General features: G+C 47.0%; 2 protein-coding genes and 1 long non-coding RNA gene across 4 annotated transcripts in view; 2 read left to right on the top strand and 1 right to left on the bottom strand.

Annotated features, from left to right (window-relative positions):
• Nucleotides 1-16,926, bottom strand: part of LOC310888684 (microtubule-associated protein 1B-like) — a 79,480-nt gene extending 62,554 nt beyond the window's left edge. The window contains exons 1-2 of one of the 2 annotated variants that reach the window (XM_083815631.1): nucleotides 7,450-16,926; nucleotides 6,841-7,260 (exon numbers count right to left, since the gene is read on the bottom strand). In XM_083815631.1, the coding sequence (XP_083671757.1) occupies nucleotides 6,841-7,216 (376 nt within the window). In that variant the 5' untranslated portion in view covers nucleotides 7,217-7,260; nucleotides 7,450-16,926. Of the gene's footprint in view, nucleotides 1-6,840 lie in introns of both variants that reach the window. The other variant, XM_083815630.1, reaches the window with a different exon arrangement.
• The window catches only part of LOC310888700, a 220,217-nt gene that overhangs the window by 17,038 nt on the left and 177,282 nt on the right, over nucleotides 1-25,897 (top strand). The gene's annotated exons all lie outside the window — the stretch shown is intronic.
• The window catches only part of LOC310888685 (transportin-1-like), a 120,131-nt gene continuing 99,448 nt past the window's right edge, over nucleotides 5,215-25,897 (top strand). Inside the window, exon 1 of the mRNA XM_083815633.1 lies at nucleotides 5,215-6,910. The gene's annotated coding sequence lies outside the window, so the exon portion shown is untranslated. The remainder of the gene's footprint in view (nucleotides 6,911-25,897) is intronic.

Below are 25,897 nucleotides of genomic sequence, written 5' to 3'. Positions count from 1 at the left end.
CTAGGTACTGCTGCGATTTTGATTCCTAACAAAATGTCATTAGACTTATACAAATCAACTGGCAAATATAGAATGGAGTGCAGGTGAGGAAGGATCTAGTGGCCCCTTCCCACATGCCCGAACATGTCTTTGCATAAAATTGTTGAGTTAAATCACTTTCAGATTTGGTACCTTTTGGGGTGGAAGAAAAGCCTGAAGAGGTGCATGGCCAACCCCTTACCATGAGACTAGCACTACAGGCTGCTAACTTTCCTGTCAACACTACCTCTCATATTTTATTCTCTTTCAAGGCAGCAGAAATGTCAAGCCTCACTCTGGTAGAGGCCATGTTGTAGGGTTGAAGGATAAGGAGGAAAAAGAGGGGGAAGAGCAGATAAACCAGATCTGTACTGCTGATCTCCCATTGCAGCTCTGATGAGGTTCTCCATGCAGTTATGGATATCTGCATTTCAAGAGTCTGATCCCTCTTCTGAGATAACTCATTGAGTACTTTTCCTTGTCAGTAGGACAGTCAAGGTATGAACTAGTAGTGTATCCCCATAAGAAGCATGTGCTATTAAGTAGTTGGTATTTTAAGCTTTACATAGATTTCAAAATACAGCATTGCCTGTATGTATCTCTGAAGCTCTTCTAAAATATAACTGAACTATGATCATCTACCTCCACTTAATCACTTATGCGTCATTGTTCAGAGGCATAAGCAACAAGTATCCTTCTACAAGTCTCCTGATTTTCATTTCTCAGAAACCTCTTGGCCATATGGTATATTTGGTATCGACAGGCAAATACAGCTCAACAAGCTTTAATGTTTTCCAGGTGTTGGAATATTTGAAAAGAGGAAAGTAAAGACTATGTAATACCATGCATGTACAATGCATTTGAAAACTGATGAGTAAACTGATATTGATCATGAGGCTGATGTATGTTGAATGAATGAGTGCTGAACTTCAAGAAGCTAGAAGATAACAGGTCACTAACAGCAAGCTGGGGGGGGGGGGAGCGCTTCAAAGTTTTCTGGAGATCAGTTAAGCAAAATTGACTACAATTCAGCAATACTGTTAATGACAGAGCCTGTCCACCATCCCTAACCACAGGGTCACAGAACCGTAGGGGTTGGAAGGAACCTCTGAAGATCATCAAGTCCGAGCCCCCTGCTAAAAGCAGGTTCCCTACAGTAGGTTGAGCAGGAAAGCATCCAGGCAGGTCTTGAGACCAGCTCTCCAGAGAAGGAGACTCCCCAACCTCTCTGGGCTGCCTGTTCCAGTGCTCTGTGACCCTCACTGTAAAGAAGTTCTTACACATTTGTGTGGAACTTCCTGTGTTCCCATTTTTAGCCATTGCCCCTTGTCCTATTGCTGCACACCACTGAAAAGAGCCTGGCCCCCATCCGTTTGCCTCCTACATTTTAGATATTTATAAATGTTGATCAGATCCCCTCTTCTCTTCTCCAGGCTGAGCAGACCCAGGTCTCTCAGCCTTTCCTCATATGGAAGATGCTCCAGGCCCTTAATCATCTTTGTGGTTCTCCTCTGGACTCTCTCTAGATCTCTTTTTTGAACTGGAGAGCCCAGAACTGGACACAGTATTCCAGATGTGGCCTCACCAGGGCAGAATAGAAGGGGAGGATCACCTCCCTCAACCTGCTGGCCCTGATCTTTTTAATGCACCCCAAGATGCCATTGGCTTTCTTGGCCACAAGGGTACACTGCTGTTGTCCACCAGGACCCCTAGGTCCTTCTCTGCAGAGCTCCTCTCCAGCAGGTCAGCCCTTAACCTGTGCTAACGCATGCAGTTATTCCTCCCCAGGTGCAAGACTACACTTACTCTTGTTGAACCTCATCAGGTTCCTCTCTGCTTAACTCTCCAACCTGTCTAGGTTTCACTGAAAGGCAGCGCAGCCTTCTGGTGCACCACTCCTCCCAGCTTTGTATCATCAGCAAACTTGCTGAGGGTGGACTCTATCCCTTCGTCCAGGTAACTGATGAAGATGTTGAACAAAACTGGACCCAGTACCAACCCCTAGGGAACATCGCTAGCTACAGGCCTCCAACTAGACTCCGCACCGCTGATCACAACCCTATGAGCTCTGCCAGTCAGCCAGTTCTCAATCCACCTCACTGTCCACTCATCCATCCCACACTTCCTGAGCTTCATTAAAAGGATGTTGTGGGAGACAGTGTCAAAAGCCTTGCTGAAGGCCACGTGGACAACATCAACTGCTCTCCCCTCATCTACCCAGCCAGTGATGACATCACGGAAGGCTACTAGGTTGGTCGAGCATGATTTCCCCTTGGTGAACCCATGTTAACTATTCCTGATAACCTTCTTCTCTTCAAATTGCTTGGAGATGGCATCCAGAGCAAGCTGTTCCATCACCTTTCCAGGGACCGGTGGTGAGGCCTGTAGTTGCCTGAGTCTTCCTTCTTGCCCTTTTTGAAGACTGGTGTGACATTGGCTATCCTCCAGTCATCTGGTACCTCTTTCCATTCTCCATGACCTTTCAAAGATGATAGAGAGTGATTGAACAATCACATCTGCCAGCTCCCTAAGCACACATGGGTGCATCCCATCAGGGAACATGGATTTGTGTGCACTGATTTTGGCTAGATGCTCTCTGATCAGATCTTCCTCAACCAAGGGGAAGTCTTCCTTTCTCCAGACTCTCTCTCTTACCTTCAGGGTCTGGGATTCCCAAGGGGCAGTCTTAGCAGTAAAGACTGAAGCAAAGAAGGCGTTCAGCATTTCCATCTTCTCAGTGTCCCCTGTTACAAGGGCACACACCTCATTCAGTAGTGGACCCAAATGTTCCCTAGGCTTTTCTTTTTATGTCAATAGTAAAAGGAAGACTTTCTTGTTATCTTTGACCTCCTTTGCCAGATTTAATTCCAAGTGGGCCTTAGCCTTCTTTGTCGCATCCCTGTGGGCCCTGACAGCATTCCTGTATTCCTCCTAAGTGACCAGGCCCTTTTTCCACATTTCATAGACTTTCTTCTTTCCTTTGAGTTTATCCTTGAGCATCTTGCTCATCCGCGCAGGCCCTTTGCCACCTTTCCCTGTTTTTTTGCTCTTAGGGATGCACCAATTTGAGCTTGGAACAAGCTGTGTTTAAGTGTCAACCAACTCTCTTGGGCCCCCTTACCTTCCAACGCTCTAGCTAGGATACCTCCAAGTCGGTCCTTGAAGAGGTAAAAGTTGGCTCTCCTGAAGTCCAGGGTTGCAGTCCTACTAACTGCTTTGTTTCTTCCACACAAGATCCTGAACTCTATTATCTCTGATTGCTGCATCCTAGGCTGCCCCCAACCAGTCCTTCCTTGTTAGTAAGAGCAAGGTCCAGCAGCACATCTCTCCTCATTAACTTTCTGATACAGATGGTAGAGGAGCTATCTTCAATGCACTGCAGGAACCTCCTGGATCATGTGTGCCTGGCAGTGTTGCTAATTCAATAAATATAAGGATGATTGAAGTCCTCCATGAGAATCAATGCCTGTGATCATGAAGCTACTTCTAGCTGTCTGTAGAAAGCCTGTAGGTGGCCTGTAGTAAACATCCACAACAGTGTCACCCATATTAGCCTGCTCCTTAATTCTCACCCACAAGCTTTCCACTCATTCATCATTCACCTCCAGGTGGCGCTCGATACATTCCAGTTGCTCTCTCACATGAGGGGATGTTTCACCACCTCACCTCCCTGACCTGTCTTTCCTAAAAAGGACAGCATTCCAGTCGTGAGCTGTCCCACCAAGTCTCCGTGATCACAGTGAGATCATGGCCCTGTGACCGCACACAGATCTCTAGTTCTCCCTATTTATTCTTTATGCATTGGTATACAGGCACTTTGGGGAAGCAGGGGGTACAGGTATCCCTAGAGGGATGCAAGAGGATTTCCCATAGATATAGTCACTATTGAAGTAGCTGGCCTTCTGGCTTCTGTCATTGGAGGCAGCTAAGGAACATTTGTTGCTCATTAGGCTGGCCTGGCTCATTCCCTAGTCCGTTGCAATGGCACAAGCATTGTTATTATGGACCCCACCCCCCAAGGCCTTCAGTTTAAAGCACACCTCACTAGGTTAGTCAGCTTGTTGCCAAAGACTGCCTCTGCTAGACCTTTGTTGTGAATCTAGATTTGTGGTAGGGATAAAGTTCTGATTGATTAGGCATAGTCAAACTGCTGAGCCAGTGTCCAAAATACACCACTCAATGTAAAATAAATAGCTAAAAATGCCTAGACATACCATGCACATGGTAGTCCTAGAAGCTGAAGATGGGATTTAGATAGAATATCCCAGATCTGCAGCTGCATGATTCAGCATTCTGAATGCAAAAATTGTACATGTACATTATAATCTAGTATAATGTATTATATTCATTATGTAACCAAATCATGTTTGGATAGAACGGAGGTAAGTCTGGAAGTAAAATTCAAGGTCAATCCAACGATGTACAGCATTAACAGGATGGAATTAACTACTGGAAGTATGACCGAGCTGGAGCTATTTCTTTCTGAAGTCTTAGGAGTGCAATGCCACTAGACACAGGACTAATCAGACAGCACACCCAGTAGCATCTGCTGAATCAGTGGAAAGAAAGATCTTGAAGCTTTCTTTTCACTCCTCCCTTATTTTTTGGTGAACAGCAGATTGGAGGATTGCCCCTTTTGCAAAAAAAACGTCATCCCAAATGTAATCATTTAAAAATGAAGAAATGAAGCTTCAAGCCATTCCTGCTTCATGATATGACTCTGCATTCTACCAGGTTGTATAGCGTCACGCCACTGTTGTGTTATCAGCAAATATTGTCTTTGACACATTGCTCTGTAGTTCAGTGCATAAATTCACACTTTTCAGTGATGACTTAAGAGATGTACAAGCGAAGACATCAAGGCAGTAATCAAGAACCCTAAACTCATTTAAGGCTCTGCTGAGAATAAAGCTTGAAAGAAGCTGTTTTGTTTTTTTTCTTCCCCCAGACTACAGCATACTTGCCCAAAAGAAAGATTAGTCAAGTCCATATTTGCCTCACACAGATAGAGCTTCAGACTCCCAGTATACTCATCCAGAGCAACACAATGCAAAATTTGATCAAGGTTTTTTCCTAGTGAGAAAAATCCCCATCAGACCGTCTGACACCAGGAGCAGTGAGGTGACTTCTAATCTAAAATGATGAAAAAGCCAAAGCATTCCCTCTGAACATCTAAAACTGTAAGTGGGTGTTATGCTTAGTGACAGGAGGTAGCAGCAACTGTATAGTAGAAGCTTCAAGAAGAGACTGAAGGGCATTTCTTCAGAGGAAGGATGACATCAGATGTCTTGAGGGTAGAAGTTTTTTGCTCTATAAATTTTATTTAATTAAAATGCAGCCAAGTCACTTCTGACAATCAAAACTTAAATAAAATTAGGAAAGTGCAATGCTGAAGAGGCTCTGAATGACAAAGCATCTACCTCAGTAGTTCTCCCTAAAACACAATAGTCACAATAAAGATGAACAGGTCACAGTAATGCTAGTTACCTGTGATGAGGCAGCCCTTTACCACAGACATGAAAAAGAAACAAGAGAAATAGCCAACTAAACCAACAATGTTTGAGAAAACAATAGAGACTATTCAAGTCCTAACTAGACTGCTGAACCACACCCACATGACAAGGCTGCTACCAGTTCCCCCTTGCGTGGTCTTTCTCCTCTCTAATGGCAGGTTTCTGATCTCTGCTTTCAACAGACCAGAACAAAATAGATGTTATAAAATCATGTTTCAATTGAGCTTAAACTATAGGGTCCAGCAACAGTTTCCTTTGTGTTTCATACCGCTATTATGGCAACAGGGTTTTTTTTCCCTTCTCCATGTACACCGCTATCTATTTTATTAGAAACTACATCAAGAACTTATAATATTTAGTTATTTCATTTGTCTCTTTCTTAAGACAGCAATACGTGAAGGTATCACAAATAAACATTGAGTCATAGCAGCCTGTAGCTGGACAATAATGAGGCTGAACACTCAGATATTAGCCTTGTACCTATATATTTTTATTTGTTTAAATATACATACGAGTGTGTATATAAAGCTTAGGTCCTGAAAAAAAAATGTAGCAAATAGAAAGTCTCATTGCTGAAAGTTAGACACAATAGGCACAGATGCATTCCTGCTCGGGAAGAATTTGCTAGCCAGAGGAAAAAATCCCCGAATTCCGTCGGTTTGATTTCGCGGTGAAGGAGAACTGTTTGCTCGGGAGCCGAGGGGGGAAAACAGAAAAGCCGTCCTAACCCAAACGCGTTTTTCAGCGGCGGCGCGGGTGTCCTTTGTCCGCTCTGGGCTGCCATAGGGACTGCAGTGCGGACTGCACCACACCCACCCGTCGGTGTCTCCGAGCAGACGGACTTGGCAAGTACCCAGTTTCTGCCGCAGCTCCAGCGCTTCCACCCCGACAATGGCGAGGAGGGGGCTCACCCTCCTCGCCCGCCGCCAGCAGCAGAGCGGGGGTGGAGGAGCGGCGCATGCTGAGACGACTGTGGATCTTTGTACGGCTGGCAGCGAGGGGCCGCCGCCGTACGCCTCAGGGGGGTCAGCCCGTAGCCTCTGACCGCCGCGCCCCGGCGCTCGTACACGACCGGGCGGGGGGGGGGAATAGGAGGGACGTGCAGTCAGGCGGGACGATAATCCCCTCATAAAATGAGAAGCGAACAGATTTTGCAGATCATGTTTGTGTTGTTCCTCCCCTAGCTCCCCACAACCAGCAAGGGGCGGACGGTAGTAGACGTGAGTGGCCGCCCGCACTCCGCGACGCCCCGGCTCGCCCCGCGGTGCAGCCGCGCCTGCGGCCGTCCTGCACCTTGCCGCCGCCTCACCTCGCTCGATGTTGGCGATGGCCCGCCGCAGATGCTCCTCGGTCACCAGCTCGCCGATAACCACCAGCAGGTAAAACTTGTTGTCCAGGAAGCGGTGCGAAAGGCTGGATGAGGTAGGGTTGGGGATGCTACAAGATGGCTCCGAGTCCATTTCCACCACCTCAGTGGCCATCGCGGTCGCCCGCTCCACCCCGGTGCTCTGAGGGGAGGAGGGCCACTCAGCGATAGATCTACAAGCGGTAGGGACTGAGATCGACTGGAAGGGTGGTGACGCTTTTATACAGAGATAGTGCAGGGCAGGGACCTGGCAACGAGGAGGAGGAGGAAGGGGGGGAGCCAGCACATCCCCGCACTGCCACTGCTGCTTTTCCAGCATCCACAGCTGATGTCATCTGCAGCAAATCCTCCCTGCGGCAGCCCCTGGAAGCAGGAAGGATACGGGATGCGAACATTGCCCTGAGGGGGTACTGTGGGGACAGCCTTGGAGTGTGCCCTGGCCTGCAGCAGGACCTGTCTGGGACTGGGGGCGAGGGCCCCTTCCTTTGGCACCCTCTGCTTTGGTGCAGTTTCCACCTCCCTTTCTCCCTCTGTGCCCTTCAGGGGTCTCACCCTCCCAGTTTGGTCATTCCGTGTTGTTTGTTCCCTCTTGGTCTTACTCTGCTGGCTTGGCCATCCCTCACTCCCCAAGGCTTTCCTAAGATCTCAGCCTGTGGCTTGGCTGTCCTGGAAGCCTGGTGGCCATGCCATGAGGAGCCACAGGTGATCCCTGGCAGACCTCATTAGTTCATCTGGAAAAGCTGGCATTGGGGCTCCAGCTGCACTCCTGACTGAATGAAAAAAGCAGCTCGGTTGTCTAAGGCCACGAGTCCAGTCTCCTGCATCTTACTGTAACACTGCCACAAAATTTGAGCCATGTTTTTCCCCCCCTCACAACTGGCAATCTAAATATTCTTATTACTTTTTTTTCTTTTGGAAGCAGCTTTTTGCACGTATTCAAGGCCCATGGATATATTTGACTCACCCCAGAAAAGCACTGTTTCTGGACTAGCTGATAAAATCCATAATTTTAAGGCTCCAGAAGTTCAAAGGGCTTTGAGTAACTAATTTTGATTAGGTTTGAGCAACTCCAGGGAGCAATAGTATCAGAAAACATCTACAATTACAGAAACAAAGGCTGGATTCCTCTTGATTACCATGTAAATATTAGACGTCGGCTTTTTGATACTCACTGAGACCCACTTGAGAGAAACTCAATCACCTCCTAATAGTGTGTTATTTTCCCCTAAAATGGGATAGAGCAGTCTAAAATAAATCAGCCTCTATGAGATGTTCCTCTCACTTTACTGACAGGAACCAGGCGCTGTTTTACATTTTGCATCTTGTTTGTATGGCTAAAGTGATGTGGTAGAAATCTCACTGTGACCTAGATAACTTCTGGTCCCTGACTGAGATGACACTTCCTCTGTGTGCAGCTCCTTCCAGTACTGACTGTTCATATTCCCTGCCTACTCCTCAGAAACAGTACTTGCCTGGATGAACCAATACATCAGTCCTGTTTTCTTAGAATATATATGTTGTTTTAGGGCATAGTGGACTCATTCTAATTAACGTGTGTTTCAGGTACCTATAGCAGCTACTATTTTTAATATGAATAGTTCTACATAAATACAGCATTGAGAGCCTTGGCTAATGTGTGATGTGTTTGGATGTTGCATTCAAAGGAGACTATTCTGAGCTGCCATTGCAGCAGCTAAGGTTGTAGGCTGTGGACAAGCATTTTTACAGCCATGTCAGGTGGCTGAGATAATGCAAAGATAAAGAGCAACAGTGCTCATTCTTCACTAGAGCTTACATTGCTGATAGAACAAATGCAATCGTATAGATGCAGAAGAACTAGTAGCAGTTCTAAAGTTGGCAAGGTATTCATGGGTAGAGAATGTTGTTCTTAGGGTACCCCCATTTGTCTGAGCCCTTCTATGACTAGTGTTTTCTTGTTGAGCCTGGCAGTTTCCATGAGATAGCATAGCTGGGCCCAAATTAATATGGGTGCAGATGCTTATCTAGAAATAATGTCCTCTCCACTGTGGCCATGTCTTATGTGACCCCCACACTAATAGTCTGTATTCTTATTATAGATATCCTCAATACTTGCCACATGGTGCCCATTAGAGGAAGCCAGCTTCTGGCTTCTCCAATTGCAATACATAGTTTTGGGGTATGCATTTATTTCAATCACCAACAAGAGCATCTGGTCTCTGGAGTATGGAAGTGTACTGGGTCTGGCTGGGATGGAGTTAACTTTCCCTGTAGCAGCCCATACAGTGCTGTGTTCTGCACTTGTAGCTAGAACAGCACTCGTATCACACCAGTGTTGTGTCTACTGCTGAGCGATACTGGCACAGCATCAGGACTCCCTCTAACCCCCCAGGAGCTAGCAGGCTGGGGGTGGGCAAGAGGCGAGGAAGGAATATCACCAGGGTAGCTGACCTAAACCAACCAAAGGGATATTCCATACCATATGATGTCACACTCAGCAATAAAAGGTGGAAAAAGGAAGTAGAGGGGAGGGGTGGGCTCTCGTGAAAACGTCTGTCTTCCAAAACAACATCTACATGCGTTGAGGCCCTGCTTCGAGGACGTGGTCAAGCATCACTCGTTGGTGGGAAGTAGAGAGTAATTTCTTTCCTCTGCACTTCCATACAGCCTTTGCTTGTTGTTTTTTTTTTTATCCCTTTTTCCCTTTCACTTTTTCCCTTTAGTTAAATTTTTAAATTAATAATATTTTCCCCTTAATAATTATTTTTCCCTTTAATTATCCTTATCTCAACCTGTGAGTTGTTTCTTTCCTTTTCTTCTTCCCCTCCTCTTCTGAGGAAGTGAGAGTGAGAGAGCGGTTGCGGTGGAGTTCAGCTGCCTGGCAAGGTAAAACCACCACAGGAAGGAGCTTTCTAAGGGGACTTGCTAACTGGTTGCAAAATGGAGTGATAGTGGTTCTTGGACATAAAGGTAAAACAATTACTTGCCTCACAAGCACAGCAGGTTAAATGTGTTACTCTGAGAAATACATGCTAGTGCACAAAAGATATATATGCTTTTTAGCACTTTGTTATTTTAAGAAAAAATGAAGACATACATAACTGAAAAAATGTCCATGGATTTGAAGAACAAAAGGCAAAATGGATATATTCTGTGTTGTGATTTAACCTGGCCAGCAGGTAAGCACCACACAGCATTCATTCCACCTTCCCCCCCAGGTGGGTTGGGGGAGAGAATCAGAAAAAAATAAAAGCTTGTGGGTTCAGATAAAGACAGTTTATTAGGAAAAAAAAAAGAAAATAATGATAATAGTAATAATAGTGAACGAAACAAGTGATGCACAATGCAATCCCCACTGCTTGGGGATGGAATGGGCATCAGTCAGTGGGCTCACCACCCGCTGACTAATGCCCAGACCATCCCTGAGCAGCAGTCCCCCCCAACCCTGGCCAGCCACTCCATATTAATTGTTCAGCATGATGTCAGATGGTATGGAATATCCCTTTGGCCAGTTTGGGTCAGCTGTCCTGGCTCTGTCCCCTCCCAGCTCCTTGTGCACCCCCAGCCTGCTCACTGGCAGGGCGGTATGAGAAGCTGAAAAGTCCTTGACTTAGCATAAGCACTGCTTTGAAACAACTAAAACATCAGAGTGTTATCAACATTATTCTCATCCTAAATCCAAAACACAGCACCATACCAGCTAATAGGAGGAAAATGAGCTCTATTCTAGCCGAAAGCTGGACATTATGTCAAAGAAGAAAATGCTTGCATGCAGGTAGGTAATACATATATATTTGAAATAGCCTGCTGAGGTAGTCCTCTATTTTATATTGTGCTGTAAAAGAATATGCATCTAGAATAGAGTATAAAATGTGAACTGTTACAGTCAAACTGTATGATGATGGGACATGTTTCACATATTAAAACCTTAAGGAACAAGAGGCTACATTTGGAAGAAAATGGTCTTGCACTAAACTCTTTAAGGGATGCAGACCTCTGCCCTCATGTATTCACAAGCATATGCCACTTCATCTGAAATGGAAGTCAAAGAAGAAAAGATGCTTTAACCTTATGGATGCATCTCCGAGAAAGCTGCAGGTTCTCAGCTCCATTGGTAGTACTCACACTGTAACTTGCCCTACTGGAATCTCACTTCAGTAGTTTTGTTTGTCATCATCTTTATGTATCTGGAAACCCATTTATATTCCACAATATGGAGCATATCCACTGCTGGGTGAAATGTGGAGATGTGCTGTATAACGCTGACTCATTGTCATGTGACCCTCAATGTTTGAAAGTGATATCAGCTTTCTAGCTGCAGCAAAATCACACAAATATGCCACTTCAGTAGAAGAAATAGTAAAAGTTCATGTGGCCTATGGAATATGTCTTGCTGTTTTAAAGAGACAATTTTTGATATCCACTGCTGTCTGGCTTTTTATTTGCTTTGTTTTGGTTTCATTTTGTTCCATCAGTACATTTAATGCCAAATTGGTATCCCACAATCAAATATAGTCGAATATTACACAGAGCTGGATTTTTCTTGTCAAAATGTATTTTTTAAAAAGTAAACAGGTAGTTTTATATAAAGCGTTTGAAGTCTAAATCTAGAACATACTTCTTGGTGGTGCATGCTATTTGTTATGCACTAATACTGAGGCTTTGTTCAAGTACTGTCTTCAAGTTTTAAATGAGTTATCAGTATTGCACAAACCTTTAGGCTGGCCATTGTCCAAGGCCAGATGTGACCCCTAGCATAAAAGAAATACATATCCATGTGTATTATAGAATCATAGAATATCCTGAGTTGGAAGGGACCCATAAGTCCAACTTCTGGCGCCACACAGGTCTACCAGAAATTCAGACCATATGACTAAGTGCACAGTCCAAACGCTTCTTAAACTCTGACAGGCTTGGTGCCGTGACTACGTCCCTGGGAAGTCTGTTCCAGTGTGCGACAACCCTCTCAGTGAAGAACCTATTCCTGATATCCAGCCTGAACCTCCCCTGTCGCAACTTGACACCATTCCCTCGGGTCCTATCACTGGTCACTAAAGAGAATAGATTGTCGCCTGCCCCTCCACTCTCCCTCGTGAGGAAGCTGTAGACCTCGATGAGGTCTCCCTTCGGCCTCCTCTTTTCCAGGCTGAACAGACCAAGTGACCTCAGCTGCTCCTCATATGTCTTCCCCTCTAGGCCCTTCACCATCTTCGTAGCCCTTTTCTGGACACTCTCCAATAGTTTCACATCCTTTTTGTACTGTGGTGCCCAGAACTGCACACAGTACTCGAGGTGAGGCCGTACCAGCACAGAGTAGAGCGGGACAATCACTTCCCTCGACCGACTTGCAATGCCGTGCTTGATGCATCCCAGGATACGGTTGGCCCTCCTGGCTTCCAGGGCACACTGCTGGCTCACATTCAGCTTGCTATCGACCAAAACCCCCAGATCCCTCTCTTTGGGGCTGCTCTCCAGCATCTCGTCGCCTAGTCTGTACATATAGCCAGGGTTGCCCCGTCCCAGGTGCAGGACCCGGCACTTGCTCTTGTTAAACTTCATGCGGGTTGGTGGTTGCCCAGCTTTTATTGTCACCCTCGATCAGACCTGGCCAGCTTCAACTGTAATTGGGCTTTGGCCGCACAAATTTTCTCCGTACAAAATGAACAGCGTCCCTGTATTCCTTCCACTTTGCCTCAGCAATTTAAGACCAGTGTAATTCAGACCAATTTAAGAACTTCAGTCAAAGTGGTTCAGAAGGCTCTTAGATAGTCTGTCTTCACTGAGAGAAATAATCTATCTGAAGACTGCACAGTCATTAAGTGGGTTCATGAAGCGGGTAGGTTTTCATAAGAAGAGGCAATAAGACATATATTTAGGAGATGAAGTTTTGCCAGACTACACCAGAGATCAGAATCACAGAATGGTTGAGGTTGGAAGGGGCCTCTGTAAGTCATCTGGTCCAACTCCAATGCTCCAGCAGGGCCACCTAGAGGAGGTTGCCCAGGGCCATGTCCAAACAGCTCTTGAATGTCTCCAAGGAGGGAGACTCCAAAACCTCTCTGAGCAACCTGTGGTCCTCACAATAAAGAACTGTTTCCTGATGCATGAAGAAGTCAAGAACATGCCACCAATATTATAGCAAATAATACACATAACATTTTGTACCTCAGCTGATGACTTCACAATGTGACTTAATGTCACTCTCAATACTCCCACTCCCCCATATGTAACACTACACTCCTAATTTAAGAGAATCATAGAATGGTTTGGGTTGGAAGGGTTTTCAAAGATCATCTCATTCCAACCTCTCTGCCATGGGCAGGGACACCTTCCACTAGATCAGGTTGCTCAAAGCCCCATCCAACCTGGCCTTAAACACTTCCAGGGATGGGGCATCCACAACTTCTCTGGGCAACCTGTTCGAGTGTCTCACCACCCTCCGAGTAAAGAATATATATGTATATTCTAAATAATATATCCTTATATCTAATCTAAATCTAGCCTCTTTTAGTTTAAAGCCATTACTCCTTGTCCTATCACTACATTCCTTGATAAAGAGTCTTTCCCCAGCTTTCCTGTAGGCCCCCTTTATGTATTTGAAGGTTTTCATTAGGTCGCTCCCTGGAGCTTTTTCTTCTCCAGACTGAACAACCCCAAACCTCTCACCTGGTCTTCATAGGAGAGCTGTTCCAGCCCCTTGATTATCTTCATGGCTCTCCTCTGGACTTGTTCTAATATGTCCATGTCCTTATATTGGGGGGCCGCAGAACTGAATGAAGTAATCCAGATGGGGTCTCACGAGAGCAGAGTAGAGGGAGAATCACCTCCCTCTGTTAGTCTCCACTCTCCATTAGACTTTTGCACTGGCTATATGGGACTATTAAAGGGTGAGTGAGTCTTGCTGATCACTCCTTGGCTCTCCAGTCAATGAACCACCTCATGTATGGGAATCAGTGAGTCTTGACTGGTGCGATATTGCTGCCACTGTTGTGGCAGCAGTTGGCACTTGCTGTTCTTTGACCCTCAGCAATCTCACAACAGAAGGGGGATTCTGAGAGGCCAGGCATGGTAGACAACTGCTTAATCTTCTCTGTACTTAAGGCAGCTATGCCAAAAGCCCACCGGTACCCCTTTTTGGGTCCTTGAAGTACCCTCTCTTGAGGTAGTCTATGCCAAGGTTGCATGGAGCCTCTGGGCCAGTCACAATAGGGTGTTTTTGCCATTCATTCCCAGTTAGACTCACTTCAGCCTCCAATACAGTTAATTGTTGGGATCCCCCTGTCACTCCAGAGATACAGATGAGTTCTGCCCCTTGGTAGCCTGATGGCATTAGGGTACATTGTGCTGGTGTCTGTTAGAGCATTCTACTCCTGCGGGTCCAATGTGCCGGGCCATCGGATTCACATAGTCCAGTAAATCCAGTTATCCCTTTCCTCCACCTGGCCAGAGGCAGGGCCCCTATAGTCCTGGTTGGAGTATACACTTGCCATTTTTGGTGGTTTTACCCTGCTGGGCAGCTGAACTCTACCAGAACCACTCTCTCACTCCCCCTCCTCAAAGGGAAAGGGGGAGAAAATATGATGAAAAGGGCTCAAGAGTTGAGATAAGGACTGGGAGATCACTCAACAGTTATCGTCACAGGCAAAACAGACTTGGCATAGGGAGATTAACATAATTTATTGCCTATTACTAACAGACTAGAGCAGTGAGAAGCTAAAAGCAAACTAAAAACACCTTCCCCCCATCCACCTTCTTCTACATCATCCTCCCGAGCGACACAGGGGAATGGGGGTTGTGGTCAGTCCAGAACACTTCGTCTCCACCCCTGCTTCATGGTCACTCTCATCCCCTGTTCCAACGTGGGGTCCCTCACATAGGGTAAAGTCCTTCCTGAACTGCTCCTATGTGGGCTTCCCACAGGCAGCAGCTCTTCAAGAACTACTCCAATATGTGTCTGTACCTTGGGGTCCATCCATCAGGATGTCGCGTTAAAGGGTGTAGCTGATTAACCGTTACGGGTCCGGTAGGATTCAGGGTACTGAACTATCACAATCACAGATTCACCAATAACGTATAACCGATATGGGTCTGGTCGGATTCAGAGCACTGAACTACCACGGTCACGGATTCACCAATAACGTATAACCGCCTTTACTCTAGCCGTGTTCAATGAGAACTATCACGGCTAGGAACAATGCAGTTAAGTGCAATTTATTACAGCAACAGGTACACAGGTTCTTTGGATTGCCGGCAATAGTTACTGTCTGCAAAAGCAAGCTAGCATGCATGAAATACACAGGTGCGCAGCCTGGAAATTAATGCGTTAAAAGGCACAAAGACTCTATAGAGATTTCTAAGTTTCCGCGGAGACACACAGTATAACCAAGTGTACAAATCTCACCCAAAGGCGTCCCAATGGGGAGGGAAGAGAGGCTCAGCCCGTCGACTGATCCCAGGAGTCAGGAGGTCCTCGGGATGGTATATTCCCTCGTGATGGTATGTCCCCTGACGGTGGTATCTTAATGATAGTATCTTCCCCGACATTCCCTCTTTTAGGCCAGTTTATACTATTTTCTATCTTTTAGGTGGAGCTTGAGTGACTCTAATCAAGCATATCTTAGTTATGACATGAAAAGTTTTCCCATCTCCGTTTAAAGGAATAGGTTCCGAGAAATTCAGAGCGCGTGCTCAGTGAGGGGTGGTCGCACCTTGGAGGCGGGTAGCTTTTGGGATGGAGGTGTGTTTTGGTATTATGATGATATTATAATGAGCAAAAGTACACTAGAGTACAGCATTTGTCAAAACATGACAGGTCGCTGGCTCAGGGTAGCAAAAAGTGCAGCTTATCGGTCTCAGTGTACACAAGACTCCTTCTAGCCAGATCTACTTGCTCCACCGTGAGCTCCTCCAGAAGCTGCAGTGTGGAAATCTGCTCCGCCATGGTACACCATGGGCTGCAGGGGGACAACCTGCTTCACCATGGTCCTCTCCAAAGGTCGCAGGGGAACTTCAGCTCCGGCGCCTGGAGCACCTCCTCCCCCTCCTTCTTCACTGACCTTGGTGTCTGCTGGGCTGTTTCTCACTCCTCTCTCTTCCAACTGCTGTTGCGCAGCAGTTTTTTCCCCTTTCTTAAATGTGCTCTCACAGAGGTTCAACCAACCTTATTTATTGCCTCAGCTCTGGCCAGCAGTGGGTCCCTTTTGGAACCGGCTGAAACTGGCCCTTATCTAACATGGGGCAGCTTCTGGACTCTTCATAGAGACTCTATCCCAGCCAAAACTAAGACACAACATTATCCACCAGTGCTGCAACCATTTCATAGAGGGCCACCAAATTTGTCAGGCACAATTTTCCCTCAGTGAAGCCATGTTGGCTGTCACCAGTCACCTCCTTATTTTCCATGTGGCTTAGCATAGTTTTCAGGAGGATCTGCTCCATGATCTTGCCGAGCACAGAGGTGAGACTGACTGGACTGTAGTTTCCCGGGTCTTCCTTTTTCCCTTTTTAAAAATGGGGGATCTGTTCCCCTCTTCCACACAGTGAGAACTTCACCAGACTGCCACAGCTTCTCACATATGGACAGTATCTTAGCAACTTCATCAACCACTTCCCTCAGGACCCGCAGATATATCTCATCAGGTCCCATGGACTTGTGCACCTTCATGTTCCTTAGATGGTCTCAAACCTGATCTTCTCCTATAGTGAGCAGTTCTTCATTCTCCCAGTCCCTGCCTTTGGATTCTGTGACTTGGGCTATATGTCTAGAGCACTTGCCAGTCAAGATTGAAGCAAAAAAATTATTGAGTACCTCAGCCTTCTCCATGTCGCCTGTAGCTGGGTCTTCTGTTTCACTCACTGTGGGGATAAAGTTTCTTTTAACTTCCTTTGCTGTCCTTGGTCAGCAAAGAACCTATCCCTTTGGTTGGTTTAGGTCACCTGCCTTGGTGATGTCCCCTCCCCACTTCTTGCCCACTCCCAGCCTGCTGGCTTTTGGGTGGGTTCGGAGGGACTCTTGATGCTGTGCCAGTATTGCTCAGCAATAGACAAAACACCAGTGTGAAACCAATGCTGTTCTAGCTACAAGTGCAGAACACAACACTATATGGGCCGCTGCAGGGAAAGAACTCCATCCCAGCCAGACCCAGTACACTGGGCCATACCCTTATAATCTTCCCAGGATGAGTATCTCTGTCTCCACTGTCTATGCATTTTGGTTTTATTTTCTAAAACTCCATGATTTCTAAACTCCTTGAATCAAAGAGGTAAGGAGCCTAGGTGTGGTTGAATCCACTCCTAGTCCCAGACTTGTTCAGCCGTTTATATCTAAAGGTTATATGTGCACAATCAATCTAAGATATAATTTTAGTGAAGCTTACAAAGTTTAGCAAGCTATTAATCACTTACCGAAGATCTGTCGTGGAAAGGAATCTCTTGCAAGGAGTAAGGGTTCTCTGCAGCAAGTGTGACCTTGAGAGGTGTCCCTACTTAAGGGGAGAACATGTAGCGGTCAGCTGCCATGCAGAAGAGCTCAAAGGGCCCTTGTCCTGCTCATTATTTATGGGGTAAGATGATGGATTAAGAGTCATATTTTTTTTTTCTTGGCATGTGCTACATTGACCCTCAGCTGCTGAGCAAGACCTCTATCTGTCAGTTTCTCCAGCACCCAGTTTGAGCCGATATTTTTGTCCCTCTATGCATGAGCAAGGCCTCAGGTGTAGCCAGTACACTGGTTCACCTGAGCCCCCGAGCATTGGCTGCCCCCCATGCCAACTCCCTCCAGTTTTCTTTTTCAGCATGGTGTCACAGGATATGGAATATTCCTTTTGTGAGTTTGTGTCAGCTGTCTGGGTTGTGTCCCCTCCCAGCTTCTTGTGTACCTGCCAGCCTTCTCACTAGCAGGGCAGCATGAGAAACAAGAGTCCTTGACGTAATGCAAGCACAATTCAGCAACAACTAAAACATCAGTGTGTTATCAACATTATTGTCCATTCAGTGGATAAGGAATTGGCTTGAGGGTCATACCCAAAGAGTAGTGGTCAAGGGCTCTATATCCAGGTGGAGGCTTCTGATGAGTGGTGGCCCTCGGGGGTCTGTCCTGGGACCGATACTGTTTAATATCTTTATCAACAACATAGACAATGGGATTGAGTGCACCCTCAGCAAGTTTGCAGATGACATCAAACTGAGTGGTGCGGTTGATACCAAACAAGGAAGAGATGCCATTCAAAGGGACCTGGACAGGCTGGAGAAGTGGGTCCACATGAACCTAATGAGGTTCAACAAGTCCAAGTGCAAGGTGCTGCACCTGGGCTGGAGCAATCCCAGACATGAGCACAAACTGGGTGAAGAATTCACTGAGAGCAGCTCTGCAGAAAAGGACTTGGGAGTTCTAGTGGATGAAAAGCTTGACATGAGCCAGCAGTGCACGCCTGCAGCCCAGAAGGCCAACTGCATCATGGGCTGCATCATGAGAGGTGTGACCAGCAGGTCGAGGGAGGTAATTGTCCCCCTCTAGTCTGCCCTTGTGAGGCCCCACTTGGAGTACTGCATCCAGGTCTGGGATCCCCAGCACAAGAAGGATGTGGACCTGTTAGAGCGAGTCCAGAGGAGGGTGTGGTGGTTTTACTCGGGTGGGCGGCCGAGCTCCACCACAACCGCTCTCTCACTCCCCCTCCTCAAAGAGGAACGGGGAGAAAATACGATGAAAAGGGCTCAAGGGTTGAGATAAGGGCAGGGAGATCGCACAGTAATTATCGTGACGGGCAAAACAGACTCAGCATAGGGAGACAGTAAGATTTATTACCTATTACTAACAAGCTAGAGAAGTGAGAAACAAAGGAAAGAAACCAAAAGCACCTTCCCCATCATCCACCCTCTTCTACCTTCTTCCCCCAAGAGGCACCGGGGAACGGGGGAATGGGGGTTGCGGTCAGTCTATAGTGCTTCTCCACTACTCCTTCTCGGTCACTCTCGTCCCCTGTGCTGTGGGGTCCCTCCCACGGGATGCAGTCCTTGCTGAACTGATCTGGCGTGGACTGCCCACAGGCAGCAGCTCTTCAAGAACTGCTCCAGATATGGGTCCGTACCACGGGGTCCATCCCTCAGGAGTGAACTGCTCCAACCTGGATCCCCCACGGGCAGCAGCTCCTGCCAGGTCACCTGCTCCTGCGTGGTCTTCTCTCCACGGGCTACAGGTCCGGCCCAGGATCTGCTCCAGCAGGGGTCTTCCACAGGCTGCAGTCTCCATCGGTGCAGGTCCACCTGCTCCACCGTGGTCTCCTCCACGGGCTGCAGGGTGGAACCCTGCTCCACCATGGTACTCCATGGGCTGCAGGGGGACAGCCTGCTTCACCATGGTCCTCACCACAGACTGCAGGGGACTTCTGCTCTGGCGCCTGGAGCACCTCCTCCCCCTCCTTCTTCACTGACCTTGGCTCCTGCAAGGCTGTTCCTCACTCCTCTCACTCTCCCAGCTGCTGTGTGTGGCGCAGCGTTTTTTTTCCCCTGTCTTAAATATGCTCTCACAGAGGCGCGAAGAACATCACTTATTGGCTCAGCTCTGGTCAGCAGTGGGGCCCTTACCAAACATGGGGCACCTTCTAGATCCTTCTCAGAGAAGCCACCCTTATGGCCCCCTGCTACCAAAACCTTGCCATGTAAACCCACTACAGAGGGCTACAAAGATGATTAGAGGGCTGGAGCACCTCTCCTATGAAGAAAGGCTGAGAGATCTGGGCATGTTCAGCCTGGAGAAGAGAAGGCTCTGGGGAGACCTCATTGTGGCCTTTCAATACTTAAATGGAGTCTTATAAAAAAGATGGAGAAGGGCTCTTTACTCAGGTAGATAATGACAAGACAAGGGGGAATGATCTTAAACTAAAAGAGGATAGTTTTAGACTACACATTAGGAGGAAATTCTTCATTCAGAGGGTGGTTAGGCGCTGGAACAGGTTGCTCAGAGAAGTTGTGGATGCCCCATTCCACACTGGTGGTGTTCAAGGACAGTCTGGATGGGGCCTTGGCCAACCTGATCTAGTGGGTGACATCCCTGCCTATAGCAGGGGGGTTGGACTTAGATGATCTTTAAGGTCCCTTCCAACCCAAGCCATTCTATGATTCTACGGTTCTATGATTCTATGTTCAGCCTGAAGAAGAGAAGATGCAGGGGTGACCTTATTGCAGCTTTTCAATAGTTAAAGGAGGCTTATAAAAAAGATGTAGAGCAACGTTTTGCTCAGGCATACAGTGACAGGACAAGGGGGAATAGTTTTAAACTAAAAGAGGGGAGATTTAGATTAGAGGTTAGGAGGAAGTTCTTCACTCAGAGGGTGGTGAGGCACTGGAACGGGTTGCCCAGAGAGGCTGTAGATGCCCCATCCCTGGAGGTGTTCAATACCAGGTTGGATGAGGCCCTGGGCACCCTGATCTAGTGGGTGACATCCCTGCCCATGGCAGGGGAGTTGGAACTAGATGATCCTTAAGGTCCCTTCCAACCCGAGCCATTCTATAATTCTATGATCCTATATCAAAAAAATGAGCACCATACCAGCTACTAGGAAGAAAATTAACTCTATCCCAGCTAAAACCATGTTTCATTCTATTTCTTTTTCAAGAACTTTAGATTTCACCTAAAGATGTCTAGTATGTTACAATGAAATGTGGCCTACTCTTATGGGAATATTTTGTGATTGATACTGCCTTGACAGGTTTTAGTCATTCTACTGAAGTGTCTTTTAGCCTTACTTCCATGATAATCCAGTTCTTTATTTCAGTTACAACAAAAGCTCATAGTTTTCCTTAGAACTTGCTATGCTTATGGAACAAACAGGAGGCATGGTTAACTTCATGTTACATCTCTGAAAACAAAACACCAGAGCTGTTCATTCAGACCATCTACATGAGTAACCATCTGCTTCTTCTCCATCATCTTGCCCTTTCTATTATGGCTTAAGAGCAATGTTACTATCCATACAGTTTTGCAGCATCATTTTGGGTTGGTTTTGGCTTCCAGTTTGTTTCTGTCTCATTTTATCTGTCTGTTCCATGCACTCCCAATAGGCTGATACAAAGTAAAGATGATTTAAGGATGTTTTTCCTCTGATATCTTCTTTCTTTCTACTTTATCCGCTCTTTAATTTAATGTCATTCCTAGTCATCAATATTACACAGTAGGTTGAGATTTGCTGACTGAGTCACACTGCAGAATTTAGTCAATGGCCCGAGTAGAAAGCATGCATCAGGGGTGCCTAGAGAGGGCAGTAAGCAGAGCATTTTGCTTAAGGGCCCCTATTTTTGGGAGTGGGTAGAGACCACCACCACAGTGCGCTCTGATGTACAAGGGCTCACAGTCAGTGTTTGCCTTGCACCCATGGGGGTCTTTGCTGGTCCTGCCAAGGCAGTGCCCCAAGAGCCCTTGTGGAGCTGTAATGACACATTGGGAAAGGCAGGAGCCCTCCATGATTTCTGCCAAAGAATTGTCCCAGTTTTTGTCAGGTTCCAGTGTTTAGCAAATGTTGTATGACAACTTCTTTGGATAATGCTAGTGCTCTCAACATGTTTCTGAAATATGTAAAAGTTTTGTTCTTTTTCAGTATTTGCAAATGCAGTAGAGTGACAATATTAAAGCCATTGCTGAAAAGTATGATTTCCAATACAAAAACATAGCTCCGCTACCAAGCAAATATCAAAATGCAGAAAAGAAGCATTATTTTGTGTTCTTTTCAAAGTATTTCATTCGGTTTTACCCAAGATAGCATGAACTTTTCTTTTGAACCTCTGTTATGTTCGTTCCAACAAGTTTTTAAATTACAAATTTAAAAGGTTTAGTCTTCAAAACACAAAGAAGGCAAGGTTTATGTTAGCCAGATCTGACATATTTTACTATTATAATGTCATTATCTGGCACAATAATATGTATTTAAATGCCCACTGATACATGCTCTTTCTATTCCCAGTAATTCCAAAACTACAATTTTCTACATATAGGAATAATTTTGTCCAGTGCTGAGAGGCTGCTATTTCTGAGATAAAACACAGCATGCTGTAGTTGTACTCAGTTTTGTGAAAGGAAGTGTAAAAAATATAACCCCTCCAAATAAATTCACTGAATTACATTGTGCAGGCAGAATGTAATCCCCACTTTTGGGTGTATTGGGTTTTCGTGGCAAGGTTTTGGTATCAGGGGGCTGCAGGGGTGGCCTCTGTGAGAAGAATCCAGAAGCTTCTCCATGTTAGATAAGGGCCAGTTTCAGCTGGCTCCAAAGGGACCCACCACTGCCCAGAGCTAAGCCAACAAGTAATGTTGTTTGCACCTCTGTGAGAGCATATATAAGAAAGGGAAAAACAAACAAACAAACAAAAAAAACCCACACACAAAAAAACTGCTGCACAAAAACAGCTGGGAGAGAGGAGTGAGAAACGATTTTGCAGGCACTAAGGTCACTGAAGAAGAAGAAGGTGCTCCAGGTGCCGGAGCAGAAGTTCCCCTATGGCCCATGGAGAGGACCATGGTGGAGCAGGTTATCCCCCTGCAGCCCATGGTGTACCATGGCGGAGCAGATTTCCACACTGCAGCCTGTGGAGGAGCCCATGGTGGAGCGGGTAGATCTGTCCTGAAGGTGGCTGCTGCCCATGGGGGACCCATGTTGGAGCAGTTTGCTTGTGACAGATGGACCCTGTGGTACAGACACATATTGGAGTAGTTCTTGAAGAGCTGCTGCCTGTGGGAAGCCCACATAGGAGCAGTTCAGGAAGGACTTTACCCTATGTGAGGGACCCCACGTTGGAACAGGGGATGAGAGTGACCATGAAGCAGGGGTGGAGACGAAGTGTTCTGGACTGACCACAACCCCCATTCCCCTGTGTCGCTCGGGAGGATGATGTAGAAGAGGGTGGATGGGGGGAAGGTGTTTTTAGTTTGCTTTTAGCTTCTCACTGCTCTAGTCTGTTAGTAATAGGCAATAAATTATGTTAATCTCCCTATGCCGAGTCTGTTTTGCCTGTGACAATAACTGTTGAGTGATCTCCCAGTCCTTATCTCAACTCTTGAGCCCTTTTCATCATATTTTCTCCCCCTTTCCCTTTGAGGAGGGGGAGTGAGAGAGTGGTTCTGGTAGAGTTCAGCTGCCCAGTTGGGTAAAACCACCACACTGGGTAATACAAAGGCTCTGGATTTTAGCAACAAATGGTCAGAGTTGTGTTTTCACATTTTATGGAGAATATCACATTTATGCAAACCATAATATATCAACTCTGTAATAGGAAATAATTTTACTAATAAATTACGGAAACAAGGTTATTTATTTTGACATCCTTACCACAAGGACTGCATGTTTTCTATGGAGGTTTTACACTAAGTTCAGTCACAGCAGTTTTTGTCATTGAGAAAAGGCACCCAAACAATTCCTTATGACCCATGCACCATAAAATAGCTTATTGTTATATTTCTTCATTCACACATTGTATTTTTAAGAACATTAAAATAATTGTAGATAATTTGTAGACATTTTTTTAATTTAACAACATTAAAATAATTGTAGATAATTGTAGACTTGCCAAGGCGATCGGCTCCGGGGCAGACGCGTTCTGCAGCGGAGCGGGGGATCGAGACAGGCAGGGCTTTTTTTCGGCATCGAGGCCACTAGAAGCAGCCAAGGGAACCGCCAGGACCCGGCAGCCCTCACGAGGGAGGCTGACGAGGCGTAGGCGGAGCCAGCAGTGCCCCCTCCCCGGCTGTTCAAAAGCAGCCCCTAGGGAGCGGGAGCGACCAGGAGCGCGGCGAACAGGACAGGCAAACAGGGCGTGGCGCGTCAGAGAGGGCGGGGTGCGGCAGTTCGCGCAGGCAGGGCGAGCAGGGAGGTCTCCTCGCCGCTCTTTTGCAGCGGTCTTCCCATCAGTACTTGTAACCTGCTTGTGAGGAACCTGGCCATGGTATCAACCAGGCAGAAAACCATGGCCTCCGCATCTCTTGCGGCCTCTCCAGCCGCAGTCACCGATGTGGCTACTCAGACAGAGGGCTTGAGGAGACAGCCATCCAGGTCTTGGGCTGCAGGGTGTGCCCGAGTCTTCTGTCGGTGTCTGACAGCAGCAGCAAGGGGTATGCCTGTGGGAGATGTGCCCAGATTGAAGAGCTGCTCAGCCAGGTAGGGGAGCTTCGGGAGGAGGTGAGCAGGCTCAGGAGCATCAGGGAGTCAGAGAGGGAAATTGACTGGTGGAGGTGTACTCTACCCTCTCTGAGACAGACTCACAAGCCTGCCACAACACAAGTGTCTCCTGCTACGCAGAAGACAAAAGTTCCTTCATCCCACCAGGCAGTAGGAGGAGACCTAGGCCACGGGGGGGAATGGAGGCAGGTTCCTGTTTGGGGTGGTAGGCAAGCCCTGTCCCTGCCCACTTCACCTTCCCATCTACCCTTATATAACAGGTATGAGGGTCTAGAACACGACAGTCAGAACAACGAAGTAGACAAAAGCCCATCCCAGTTGGAGAGGATGCCTAAGGCAAGGCAACCTACCCCCTGCATTGCTACATCATCCTTCAAAAAAGAAAGAAGGGTTATTGTCATGGGGGACTCCCTTCTGAAAGGGACAGAGGGCCCGATATGCCGACCGGACCCAACCCACAGGGAAGTCTGTTGCCTCCCTGGGGCTTGGGTGAGAGACTTCGCTAAGAAAGTCACTCGCCTGGTACGGCCCACCGACTGCTACCCGCTACTGGTCTTTCAGGCTGGTAATGATGAGGTAGCAAGGAGAAGTCTGAGAGCGATCAAAAGGGACTTTAGGGCTTTGGGGCGACTACTTAAAGGTTCAGGGGCACAGGTTGTGTTTGCCTCTGTCCTTCCGATAGGGGGGATTGATGTTGACAAGCAGACTCATCACATTAATACGTGGCTTCGGGACTGGTGCAACTGACAGAACTTTGGGTTTGTTGATCATGGGAAGGTCTACGTGACACCAGGCCTGCTGGCACCAGATGGGATACGCCTGTCTCAGAAGGGGGAAAGGATTTTTGCTCAGGAGTTGGCAGGGCTAATAGATAGGGCTTTAAACTAGACTCGAAGCGGGAAAGGGATAATACCAGGCACGTCGGTGATAAGCTAAGGGATGGTGCGCTAGAATCAGAGGGACTGTGTGCTAGTGAGGTCTGCTCCACAAGGTTCTGCGTGCAGGGAGGCGCATTGGAAGTGCTTCTACACAAACGCACGCAGTATGAGGAATAAAATGGACGAGCTAGAAGTCTTGGCCCAGTCCCACAGCTGCGACATCATTGGCATAAGCGAAACCTGGTGGGATGAGTCCTGTGGCTGGTGTGTTGCAATAGATGGTTACAGGCTCTTCAGGAGGGACAGGCAGGGTAGGCGAGGTGGGGGGGGTGGCGATGTACGTGAAGCAGGGGCTGGACTGTGTGGAACTTCAAGTTGGCGATGGCAAAGTTGAGAGCCTCTGGGTAAGTATTAAAGGACAAACAAATAAAGGGGATGTCACTGTGGGAGTCTATTACAGACCACCCGGCCAGGACGACAATGCCGATGAATTATTTTTTGCAGAACTAAGAGATGCCTCGAGATCAACTCCCCTTGTCCTTATGGGGGATTTTGAACTTGCCAGACGTCAACTGGGATCACCACACGGCTGACACGAGCAAGTCCAGGAGGTTCATAAAGCACCTAGATGATAACTTCTTGGTGCAGGTGCTAAGGGAGCCAACTAGGAAAGGTGCCCTCCTTGATCTGTTGCTGGAGAACAGAGAGGGTCTTGTGGGGGATGTGGCAATTGGCGGCCGTCTCGGTCATAGTGACCATGAAGTGGTTGAGTTTAGAATTGATGGTGACAGAAGGAAAACTGCCACCAAAACTTCAGCCCTGGATATGGGGAAAGCAGACTTCAGGCTGCTCAGGGAACTAGTCAGCAAGGTCCCCTGGGAAGCTGCTTTTGAAGGCATAGGCATCCATCAGTGCTGGTCAATCTTTAAGCACTGCCTCCTAAAAGCACAGGATCAGGCAATTCCAAAATATCGGAAGTCA

Source organism: Anser anser (assembly GCF_964211835.1).
Source record: "Anser anser genome assembly, chromosome: W".
In the NCBI taxonomy this organism is placed as follows: domain Eukaryota; kingdom Metazoa; phylum Chordata; class Aves; order Anseriformes; family Anatidae; genus Anser; species Anser anser.
The sequence above is the reverse complement of the archived record's forward strand: the minus strand, read 5'-3'. Positions and strand labels throughout refer to the sequence as shown.